The sequence below is a fragment of the Myotis yumanensis genome, unplaced genomic scaffold (genome assembly GCF_028538775.1).
Source record: "Myotis yumanensis isolate MYYU_CA2020_CCGP unplaced genomic scaffold, mMyoYum1.0.hap1 SCAF_2, whole genome shotgun sequence".
Classification (NCBI taxonomy): Eukaryota; Metazoa; Chordata; class Mammalia; order Chiroptera; family Vespertilionidae; genus Myotis; species Myotis yumanensis.
This window is the reverse complement of record NW_027223753.1, coordinates 69,932,933-69,945,139: the sequence shown is the minus strand read 5'-3', so window position 1 is coordinate 69,945,139 and position 12,207 is coordinate 69,932,933. Positions and strand designations below refer to the sequence as shown.

The 12,207-nt window shown below is 46.8% G+C and overlaps 1 protein-coding gene and 1 pseudogene across 2 annotated transcripts in view; one reads left to right on the top strand and one right to left on the bottom strand.

Annotated features, from left to right (window-relative positions):
• Positions 1-1,915, bottom strand: part of CDC7 (cell division cycle 7) — a 31,631-nt gene extending 29,716 nt beyond the window's left edge. For both annotated transcript variants that reach the window (XM_070405580.1, XM_070405582.1), the window contains exons 1-2: positions 1,837-1,915; positions 925-1,102 (exon numbers count right to left, since the gene is read on the bottom strand). In XM_070405580.1, coding sequence (XP_070261681.1) covers positions 925-1,039 — 115 coding nt within the window. In that variant the 5' untranslated portion in view covers positions 1,040-1,102; positions 1,837-1,915. The remainder of the gene's footprint in view (positions 1-924; positions 1,103-1,836) is intronic.
• Positions 1,916-9,595: 7,680 nt separating this feature from the next.
• Positions 9,596-11,170, top strand: LOC139002441 (F-box only protein 31 pseudogene; annotated as a pseudogene).
• The last annotated feature ends 1,037 nt before the right edge of the window (positions 11,171-12,207 follow it).

The window sequence follows — 12,207 nt, the reverse complement described above, 5'->3', positions numbered from 1 at the left end:
TGCAGGTGGCAGCCGATCAATGGTTCTCTCTCACCGTTGATGTTTCTCTTTTTTAATATTTCTTTTTTCCCCCCTCATTGATGTTTCTATCTCTCACTCCCTCTCCTTTCCTCTCTGAAATCAATAAAAATATATATATTTTTAAAAAGCATGTGATGACATTTTTCTAGGATGGGGTTAAAGTCTACTTTGTAGTATGTAAGTGTATATCATGGATGAATAGTCAAAACTAATATCTTTTGGACAAGTACTAAATTGCTTAAGACAAAGAAGGAAAAGAAGATTTAGCTACCTTTTAGGGAAAAAAATACAGTCCACTGGTACTCCTCTATTTAGCAAGTATTTACTAAATGTCTACTATGACCCAAGCACTGTGCTAGAGCAGGAATGAAGGTGTGCATTTGTACAAGATCAGGAATCGTTAGACCCCTCTCCTCACTTCAAGGTCTGGCTTAGGGTCAAATAACGTTTCATGATGTACACTGAGATATAGTGCTTTATTTCTGCTACAAACATTTCACTGATTTTTATCACTGAATACTAATTTTTAATACTTAACTGAAAATCCCTCCCCTGCCAATTCTGAAATCCAAGTTTAATGTAATATGGTCAGTAGACCTAAGAACACAGGCCTAGGAGAAGAGAACTTCCAGTTTGGGTATCAACAAACTTTATGTTCTTAGACAATCACTAATATTTAGAAGCAACTTCATGTGTAAAATGACACTGTTGGGACTACAGTCCTCCTTCTAAACCGCAATTCAGTCCTAAATCTAGATTTTGGGAAACTTTACTGATTCGTAAAAATGTTTTCATTTATACATATAACTCACTTTAAGATTCAAGAAGTTGTGTGTGTGTGTGTTTATAAATAATTGAAATTACAGAACGGTTGCCTGTACATCTTTAGAATTACACACATACCTGGTAGTTTAAAATTCTCCTCACATTTTTTTAAAGAGCCGTCCACCTGTAACCGGTCCCGCAGGGGAGAGAAAGCCATAGGCTCGTCCACCTGAATCCCCAAAGACGCCTCCATCACAAAACAACTGGGGTGCAAAACGCCAGCTAAGGGGTCATGTCCACAGGGGGAGCCCAGCAGCTGTGAAAAATTAGAATCCCGGAGAAGACACAAGTTTAAATTACGCACTAAAAAATGACAAAGGGACAAACGTGTACAAAACGAATCATGTGTTAACATCCCCGAAGGAAGAAAACCGTGGGCCATTTCTAAGGATCCCGTTTGCTTCTCTTTCCCTTTCCCGAAATACTGGCAGGGGGCCCGAGGGAAGTTTCCAGTCGGGAGAGCCTTGGGGCGGGGGGGGGGGGGGGGGGGGGGAGGGGGGAGGGGGGCCCACCCTGAGGGTGCTGGCCAGGCCCGCCCCGGCCCGGCTCCAGGACCCCGGCGCATAGGGGTGGGGGAGGCATCAGCGGGGGCAGCGGTTTGACCCAAGAGGACAGGAGGAGGAGGAAGAGGACAGAGGAAGTCGCTCCACTACTGAAAGGGAGCGCCAGGAACTCGGCCACGGCCCCAAGCTAGTTGGCGGAGAAATGATACCACCCCGGGCACGAGCGTCGGCAGGAGCAGGGGAAAGGGAAAGAATGGATCCCCCTGGGGGCACGGACCGCGAGCTCAGCCAGGAAGGACCTTCCTCCCTCGGCCCCGAGACCGCACGGGATGCTTGGTGCGCAGGCGCACGACTTCCCGCCGCGGGCCCGCGGGACCCCGGGGCGAGTCGGGGGTGTTGCTGCTGCGGCCGGACCGAAGTCACTTCCCGAAATTCGTTTCTAATCCTTCACAACCCCGCGCCGTGGAACAAACCGTTGGAAACTCACAGTTTAAGGGAATACGACTTCCGTGGCTCCCCAGATGCCTGGGTCGCCGTCTCCGAGAGCGCACGTCCTAGCGACTCTGCCAAACGCGCCTGCGCAACACTTCCCACTTCGGCGCTTCCAGGCGCTCCTAGTCGCGCATGCGCAATGCAAAGCCCTGGGCGCCGCGGATTCGGCTCTTGGGCGCTTGCGCGAAGGGGCTGGGTTACTGCCCCAGGCGCCGGCTGGCCCACGGCGGTTACAGAAATAAAACTCGGGAATAATCCTTTCATTAAAAAAATAGAGTGCACCATAAAGATAAGTATCCTGCACAATTTTCAGGAAGAAGATAATTCACGGGCAGAAAAGTCTCAGGCTCTGGAGTCTTAATATATCCCAATTTATTGTGGTCACACAAGACATCGGGCACTATAGACAAGACTCATTTTGGGGGGGGGGAAAAGGATACTTATGTAATACCCTTTGTAATACTTTAAGAGGAAAATAAAAAAAAAAAAAAAAAAAAAAAAAGAATTTAAAAAAAAAAAAAAAAATAAAAAAAAAAAAAAAATAAAAAAAAAAAAAAAAAAAAAAAAAAAAAAAAAAGACTCATTTTGACTCCCTGATTTTACTTCTTTTTTCGAACTGCCCTACTGTTGTAATGTACCCCGAGAATCACAGAAGGACGCCTCAAGAAGTTGAATTAAGAGTCACATTTATTGCAATCCGGGACTATGAGGGGACATTCCCAAATCTCATAGTAGCCATTTGGTCACAGTTCCAGGATTATATAGGCAAAAAATCACAAAAGTATTGATTACATCTCAGGGTTTGGAATGAGGCACCTGGCTCGAAAAAAAGCAGATTACAGAAGCAGAATTAAGCATGTTAATTACAGTTTCGGGTCTTGGGGTCACTGAATTGACAGAAATACATTATCTAGAGCCCTCGGGTCTTGAACCACTGAGTTGGCAGGAACTCATTATCTAGAGCCATCGAGGTAATTTAGAGTAATTGTGCTGTCCTGGTCTTAGGACCACTGAGTCAACTGGAACGCACTACCTGTGGCCACTAAAACAATTTAGGGTAATTGTGCTGTCCTGTTTCCCAGGTACAGAAGAATGTGCTTCAATAACCAGTAAGATAACAATCAATGGGATAGTCATTCAATCGAATGGGATGATTTATACAATTCAGAAAATCAAAGTAACTTTTCTATTGTTAAGCCAAACAGCAGGGTTAGAGTTAAACTACAGTTTCTACCTGATGGTTGCTACCATACTTCATTACTACTCCATAAGAAAACACAAAAAGTGCAACTGCTGGTGGGTTATGGTTGTATTACCAGAAAACAGCCCAGTGGCGTTCAGTCACAGTGCATTTATTGAGCCTGTGGACAAATAAGGGCCACATGCTAGCCCATAGGAGGCCTTCATAGCAGCCTTGCAAACTCAGAGACCTAAAGTAACCACAAAAGATGGTCTGAAATGAAAACTTTTAAAATTAAAATCAGTTTATGGCAGGTAGTCATGTCTTAGGCCAGGATCTTCCCTGGCAAATGTCAATTTTTACCTTAACTGAGCCTGTCTTTCGTCTCTTTGCATCAATAACAACATACTTGGAATGTCAAAGTAAATTTTCTTTTTCCAGACCCCTTAAAGCACAGGCATTGCTCTGCAGATACCACAAATGCCCTCATTGTCACTGAGTTAATTGTTGACTGTTAACTATCCTGCACCCATCTAAGTAAAAGAAGTATTTGTCTATCATTTTACTTTTTATCCAATCTCAGAGGCTTCCTGGCTTTGCTTTCTCCCACCTCCCTAATCTATCACCAGTGGATTTCACATAACCCACTTGCGTTATCTCTTTTGATTATAATGTATAAAATAAGGTGCAAAACCGCCATTCTCCAGAGCATTGTCTCAATCCGTTGAGATTTTGCTTCCTGGCAATTGTCATCAGTTTTGGCTCAAATAAACTCACAAAAATTTGTCACAGGTTTGAATGTTTCTTACGTTGACAAGCACTTGACTATGAGGTGAGTTTCTAGAGAGGCTGAGGTTACAGCAATGACCATGAGAGAAAAAATACTTTATGATTTTAAATTCCAGTGAGTCGGTGACAATAAACCAATGAATGAATGGACAGCATTCTTTCAGATATTGATTAGTGCGCCAAAGAAGGGTTGTGATAGCGAGTAGGAAGGAGGCATCATGATCAAAGCCAGGTAAAGAGATTACCAGGTAAAGAATAGAGAAAGTGCAGAGTGAGGAATGAACTTAGTATGTTTGAGGGGGACAAATTTTCATAGAACATCAACATCAGACAAGGCCACTCTGTGACCATGATGGATCAAGACAGACATGAGATCACTTTGTAATCATGTATGAACATAGATAGACAAACATTGCCCAAGCCTCCCCAAAATGAACAAACATTTCCCTGTCCTGGCTAATATGAGTGACTGCTGTGTCTTCATCAATTATAGTTTTAACCTCAGTCCTTCTAGATAATACGTATTAAAATACCAAATTATAGCCCTGGCCTGAGTGGCTCAGTTGGTTGAGCATCTCCCATGCACCAAAAGGTCTTGGGTTTAATTACTGGTTAGAGCACATGCCCAGGTTGAGGTTCCATCCCCACCATAGGGGTGCATAGGAGAGGTAATTGATTGATTTTTCTCGCTCCCTCTTTCTCACTCCCTTTACCTCTTCATCTCTCTCTCAAAAAAAATGAATAAAAAATATTTTAAAAATATTATAGGATTACCCCTGCCTCCTTACAGCTTCCAACACAGAGAAAAATCCCTCTTCCTTGAACCTTCCCCTAAATCGTCTAACACAAACCCAAATTTTTTTTAATATATATTTTTATTGATTTTAGAGAGGAAGGGAGAGGGAGAGAGAGATGGAAACATCAATGATGAGAGAGAATCATTGATCGGCTGCCTCCTGCACGCCCCCCCACGGGGGATCAAGCCTGCAACCCAGGCATGTGCCCTTGACTGGAATCGAACCCGGGATCCGTCAGTCCACAGGCCGATGCTCTATCCACTGAGCCAAGCCAGCCAGGGCATAAACCCAAATTTTTAACACCTCTTACTGAGGTGCCCCATGGTTCTCCATAGTGTGCATTCTTACTGAAACAAGTCGTAAACCCAACTTGTTCAACTATAGTTGTTTTCCTAGTGGTCTCTAACTAGAGAGCATTGACAATAATTAAGTCTGAGATGCCTATTACATACCCAAGTGCTAATGTCAAGTAAACAGATGAATATATTGGTCTGAAATGGAGTTTAGGCTGGAGACATAAATTTAGCACTTATGAATTTATACATGAAACTTAAAACCTTGGGACTATGTTAGGTCAGAGAGAGCCCAGGATCGGATACATGTAGACGTGTGATGAGATAATGGATCCTCCCTGGCATTTCTAACAGATCAGCCTGCCAGACACAGATACTGGCTTCTCCCTGAATCAACACGACCCCACACAGATACTGACTCCTTCCTGAATACCCCTGCTGGCCCCCTGCAGCGGAAACTTCCTCAGCTGAATACCTCAGCTCATGTCCTCGCCTCTCATCCAACCACAGTATAAAAAAAGCGCCCCCCTCCCTGTTGGCGCAGTAGCACAGGCCCTGTCTTTGGGGTTCCTGGGTCACCCTGGGACTCAGAATAAAGACTTTTCCTTTTCTTTCTTTTCTGATTCACTCAACTCTTTATTTCTTACGCCACCTTCTGAGCCACTAACATAACAATGGTAAAATTGTGGGGAAATATAATGGACTACTTTTTTTCTTTAATGCCTTTAAAATGGAAGAATAATAAGGTATTATGGGGTCATTAATGTAGCAATATACACCAAATATTTAACAAAAGTTGTACAGAGGAAGGAGGGAAATAAATGAACAGATACTGAAAGGGCGAGGGCTATGCCCTCCATCTTGCCCCAGGGCGAGGGCTACTGCTGGGGTCCATCCCCAGCAGGTCCAGGGGTCCCCAAAGGTGTGGACGGAGTCGGCGAAGAAGGGATGACACGGAGGCAGCGTTCAGGTGATCATCATAGCCAGGTTCCTCTGGCCAGGTTCTAGCCAAGTTCTGGTCAGGATCTCCAGCCAGGTTCTGGTCAGGATCTCAAGCAAAGTTCTGGTCAGGTTCTCTTGCCATGTTCTCTTGCTAGGTTCTCCAGGCAGGTTCGGTCGCCAGGTTCTAGTCAGGTTCTCTTGCCAGGTTCTATCCAGGATCTCCAGCCACGTTCTGTCGCCAGGTTCTGTCCAGGATCTTTTGCCATGTTCTCTCCCTAGGTTCTCTCTCTAGGTTCTGTGTCTAGGTTCTGTGTTCTGTTGTCTTGTTACATCTGTATTTATACCAGTTGATTTTAATCCTATCAATTTCTATTCCAAAGGTTAGGGTGTTTCTTATCTCCATTCCAGGGAGTAAAGATTATGTAGCTCAAGGGTGATTGTTTGTAGTTAAAGTGATTAACTACCCGCCTTAGTTAAGGAGTTACTGATTTATTCCCTTCCTTAGTCCTGTTAATCCCTAACTCCAGGGAAAAATCCCCACCTGGGGAAACAACCTTTCTCGGAGAGGCGACCTTGGTTAAAACACATAGCGCCAAGAAGGGGAGCAAACATATTAAGAACAGTATGCCATATACGCCAGGTCCCTTGAAACATATGCTGTGCAGATGTTTCTTCCCTGCATCGACTGTGTCAGGCAGCAAGGATGGACCGGCTTCCGGCAGGCTACGCCCTCCATCTTGCCCCGAATCCTCCATTTTGGGCAGCAGCCATGTGCTCAGCAAGGAGCTTCTTCCCGGAAGCCCAAACCTCTGCTAGCCACACCTAGGATTTCTTTAAACTAACCAATGATAATCAAGGGAAGTGTGCGCCATAGATACGACCACATCCTGTGTAACAAGACACCAACTTGCGCCTGGCCAATCGGCAGGGCCCACAGTCCTCTCTCCTCCCGTTACTCCAACCCCCCTATAAAACCCCTCTACCCACAAAGCTCCGTCTCTCTCTCTCTCTCTCTCTCTCTCTCTATCTTGTCTCGCCGCTGCGTCGGTAAGGAGGCTGGGGGAGCCAAGCCCGGGCTTGAATAAAGACTCTTATGCTTTTGCATCGGACACGGCTGGCTCCCTGGTGTGGTTTCTTGGGGATCCAGAAATCTGGGCATAACAATACTATTCTAAGGGTCTCACACTAAATGTGAACTAGTATGATATCAGGTTATAAAAGACTGTGAGAGGTTAGAATACATATTGTAAGGCCTTGGGCAACTACTAAAAAATAAATGAATAAAACAAATGGGCTGGCTTATTTCACTTAGCCTGATACTCTCCAAGTCCCTTCATGCTGTCTCAAAGGGTAAGAGATTATTCTTTTTTACTGCTGCATAGTATTCCATGGTATAAATGTACCACAGCTTTTTTAGCCACTCATCTACTGACGGGCACTTAAGGCCAAGGTGCTTTGTAAATACCAGGAACAGGCACTTGGCAAGTCCTGGGGCTTCACAGGATGCTTCCTGACCAAGATCATGGGCCATTAGTAGGTGAGGCCCAGAACAATGGTAGAGGTTTGGGTGGTGAGTGGAGTGGGAGAGCTGTGTAAACAGATAGAACAGCATGGGAAAAGGCTGGGAGATAGTGTAACAGGGCAACCAAAGGGTCTGGGCTGCCTGTCACTACTTGAGCCACTTCAGCAGAGACAGTGTTGAATCATATATGAGAGTTTATTCCTATAATGCCAGCAGTATGGGAGAGCAACAGGTCATCCACAAAAATCTGCTTTGCAGCCTCTATAAGCCAGCTGCTTATCTGTGGTAAAACAAAGATTACCTAGGGAAGTAGGGATTACAGGCATGGAGAAGTAGAAGGCTGGGGTGGGACTCCATTGTTTGGGCAACAAAGTTGTTCATCTTTCCATGATAATAGGCTGTTCTTGAATGAGAATGGACCACATTCCAAGGCTAACTCCCTGGTCCAAGACTGACTCCCAGGTCCCAGGGGTTTACAACTCTTAACCAGGTCAGAATGTCCTTTCTTGAACCAACACAAGGCAATCATGGTTAACAGAGCACAATTAATATTTTCCATAACCATAACTAATCCCCCAATATTCTATTCCCCCCCCCCCTCTAACCATAGCAGCAGCCTCTGTCTCTTCTTTGATCTATTGACCTGCCTTTGACCTTCCTACACAGATTTCTTCCTAGGGCAGTGGTGTCCCTGGCTCTCTCAATCCTGGGAGAGAAAAGATGATTGGATCTCTTCACTAACCGATCAAGCCCTCCTAGAGCCATACACCAGCTGCACTCACATTCCTAGGTTCTCCTTGACCCACCAGACACACATGTACCCTTGGAGACTGTCCCTCAAAACCCCATCAATACAGGATCCTAAAAGAAGAGTCTTTACACTCATTACCCGGTTACATACCAATAATAATATAGGGCTATTCTTCAAAGGAGGGATTGGGAAATTTTAGTGTTTAAATGATCGAAGTCAGTGTCTGTGGCAGATGGAATTTATACCCATCTATCAAATAAACTACCCTAAGTGTCTATTCCTGACAAAAGGCAAATCAAATTCCTCCCAGGGCACTAAGAGGACCCTCCAAAGGTGAGAGTGTTTCTCTGGTAGGAATCAACAAAAGTGGAGAGAAGGGATCTAGCTGCTCTCAACATGAGAATGGAAGGCTGTCTGAATGGGCAGTGCCAGTTCACTCAATTTTCCCATAGGAAAATTATGTTCATAGTGGGCAGACCCTGTGAACTTTTTTTTTTTTTTTTTTTTTGAGGGCATCCATTCACCCAAGGAACTAGCAAGGTTAGTCACTTGAAAGTGAAGAACTGAGGTCAACTGAAAGTGAAGAACTCGAGTCCATCCTTGCTCACATGTAGGAGCCCATTCCTAGCAGGGGCCTGAGAGATTTGGCAGAGGCTGGGTGAAGGCTGAGCATAGAAGAGATTTCCCTTATGGAGTTCAAGGTCAAGTCATCCTACAGTCAATAACTCTGCTCTAAACTATAATAAAATACCGCTCAACACTCCATAGGATGGCTATAATATATGTTTTACAAAAGCATTCATGAGAATGTTTAAAAATTGGACCCCTCGTACAATGCTGGTGGAAATGTAACATAGTGGGGCCACGTTGGAAAACGTTTTTGGCAGTTCCTCAACATGCTAAGCATAGAGTTACCAGATGACCCGGAAGTTCCACTTCTAGGTACATACCCAAAAGAAATGGAAACATGTTCACACAAAAAACTTGTACACAATGTTCATAGCGGCGTTATTCAAAAGAGCCTCAAACTGTAAACAACCCAAATATTCATCAACTGATGAATGGGTAAACAAAAAGTGGTATAGCCATATACTAGAATATAGCATACATAAAACTTTAAAATGCTATGCTCAGTGAAAGAAGCCAGTCACAAAAGACCAGATATTCTGACTGCATTTATATGAAATGTCCCCCCCCTCGCCCCCCATAGGCATATCCCTGGAGGCATATCCATACAGAATGCAGATTAGTGACTGCCTGGGGCTAGGGTGGGAGCACAGGGAGGGGGCACTGGGAAAGGGAGGAGACTGTTACTGGGTGTGGGTTTCTTTTGAAAGTGTTGCTAAGGTCCTACAATTGGCTCCTCTAAGGGGGCGTGGCTAGGCCCTGGGAGGTGTGAATCTCCGGGGCGGGACCAGCTAGCTTAAAGCCCTGCTGAGGTGCAGGGGCCCACACTGTGGTGGCTGTTACTCCTGGAGGCATGGAGGAGTGCTCTTGCCTCTGTGTCGTGGGCTCTTCGCGGGGATGTCGGTGTCGTCAGAAGCGCCAGCGCCCAGTTGAGATGGCAGCGCCCAATGGCAAGCGGTGTCGTCAGGAGTGCCAGGGCAGAGCTGAGAAGGCAGCAGCTGAAGGCAAGTGGGCCCCGGCCACCGCAGAAAAGCACATCGAGGTGGATGCGGCAGCGGGGTGTTTTGCAGGTAGTGGAGGAATCGCGAGTTCCATGCAGCTCCCGCACTGCTCACTGCAGGACCTGCCAGTGGAGGTGCTGGTGGAGATCTTCGCCTCGCTCCCCGGCACCGATCTGCCCAGCCTGGCCCTGACCTGCACCAAATTCCACCGCATCCTGCACATCGACAGCATCTGGAGACGGCGCTTCCGCGAGGAGTTTGGCGTTGGTGAAAACTTGCAGAATCTGGAGACGATAGGTCTGTCTTTTCGAGAAGTCTATGCGAAGCTGCTCCACCCATACAGACACATTTTGGGATTGTGGCAGCTAGATACTGAGGGCTGTAGAACACTGCTGAATGTCGTGGTGGACGGCTTATGCATTACTGGTTGGACGTACGGGCCTTGGCTTAACACCCATGTGGATGGCCCAATGCAATTCAAGCCCGCATTCAGAATTCACCTGTCGGAGAGGACATCAGTGACGGTGGAGTGCATGGAAGGCTGCTACAGCAGGCCCCACAACCGCCACATACAGATTCAGAAGGACAGGTTCGCCACCCAGTGCAAGAAGACAGACCACCTTAAGGATGTACCGACCCGGCTTAGGGACGAATGGGGGCGGGTGCTGGTGCAGGAGGACAGACATCAGTATGACTGCCTGACCTACCGCCGCCTCTACCTCCCGCCGAGCCACCCGGAAGACCTCATAAGGCCAGGCCTCTTCCAAGCCAACTGCAATGTCTACGGCCTATCGATTGCCATGCTCAGCTTCCATGGGAAGTATGCCAGGGTCACGAAGGTCACGGGAGACTCCAACCCAAGTTTAGAGATCCACCTCATGCACCGCATCCAGCTGCCAGATGGTGAGTTCTTCCGCAACTCCAACGAGCTCTCCCGCTTGGTCCAGGAGATTGACGAGCAGGTGATCCTGGAGCAGCAGCAGCAGCAGCAAGAAGACAGGACTGAGGAAAGCGAGGGCCATGGCTGGCAGAGCCCTGCCCAGCCCAGCGCCAGAGAGTCCGGGGCTGCAGCTTCGGAGGAGCAGCCTGTTCCGTTTGTTCTGCCTGTGGGCGTGCGCTCAAGAGACCAGAACTACCCCCGAACCTGCAGGATGTGTTTCTATGGCGTGGACACTGTTACTTTTACTGTTACCTTAAATGGCTTCGCCCACACGGGACGCGAACCTGGAGTCTTCATCCTATTTGATGAGAACCACTTTGGGTTCCTCTGGGTGGAGCTGAAATACTTCATCCTGTTTGGCAGAGTCCAGAACACCTTCCAGAATGTGGAGGCACCATCCCCGCAGGCCTTCCTGGAGATGCTCAAGAACATTCAGTCCAGACCCCCTGGGAGGAGCAGCTTGCACTTTGAAGATTTGACCTTCTGACCAGGTTACCCACCTTGGTTTGTGTTTTTAATCCTCACCCAAGGATATTTTCCCATTGATGTTTAGAGAGAGTGAGGGAGAGAGGGAAAGACAGAAATATGGATGTGAGAGAAACAGATCAGTTGGTTGTGTTATACCCAGATTTCAAGATCCCCAAAAAACCACCAGGGAGCCGAGTCTGATGCAAAAGCATAGAGCCTTTATTCAAGCTCGAGCTCAGTCCCTCCGCTCCAACGACACAGGGGCAGCATTGGAAGAGCCCCGAGCTCCAAGAGGACAAAGATTTTATAGGGCTAATCATTTGGGTGGACTTAGGTGGGTGAGGTGGGCGACAGTGATTGGTCGGTTCCGGATCAGGGTTTTATTCCAGGGTTTTACAGCAGGGATTTACAGCACAAAAGGCAGGGAATGATTAACCCATTCCTGGGCCTGAGCTATGCCCCGCTACCTCCTGATTGGTCAAGGGTGGCGCACACGGAGCATTCTACTGTGTAGCCTAATTTGGACCTTAGCTGCATTCTTGGGGCTTCATTGGTCTGCTCGGGTGGCGGTTGGGGAACCGGGACATTTCTAGCATTCTTGCAGTGTTTTCTGGAAGGGAGGTCAGGTCAGGGACACAGCTTTACAAGATGGAGGATAGTCAGTCCCGCTTTGTCCTGTCAGTTGCCTCCTGCCCAAGTCGGGACCAGGGCCAGGCTGGGTAGGAGCCAGCAACTGAGGTAGGAATAAACCTTAGACCAGGGGTCTCAACCTTCCTAATGCTGCGACCCTTTAATACAGTTCCTGATGTTGTGGTGACCCCCAATTTCATTGTTACAAATTGAACATAATTAAAGCATAGTGATTAATCACAAAAACAATATGTAATTATTTATGTGTTTTCCAGTGTTCTTAGGGGACCCCTGTGAAAGGGTAGTTTGACACCCCCTAAAGGGGTCGTGACCCACAGGTTGAGAACCGCTACCTTAGACCTTTCCATCCACAGGTCCAGACTCTATCCACGGAGCCAAACCAGCTAGGGTTGAGCATGTCTTTTT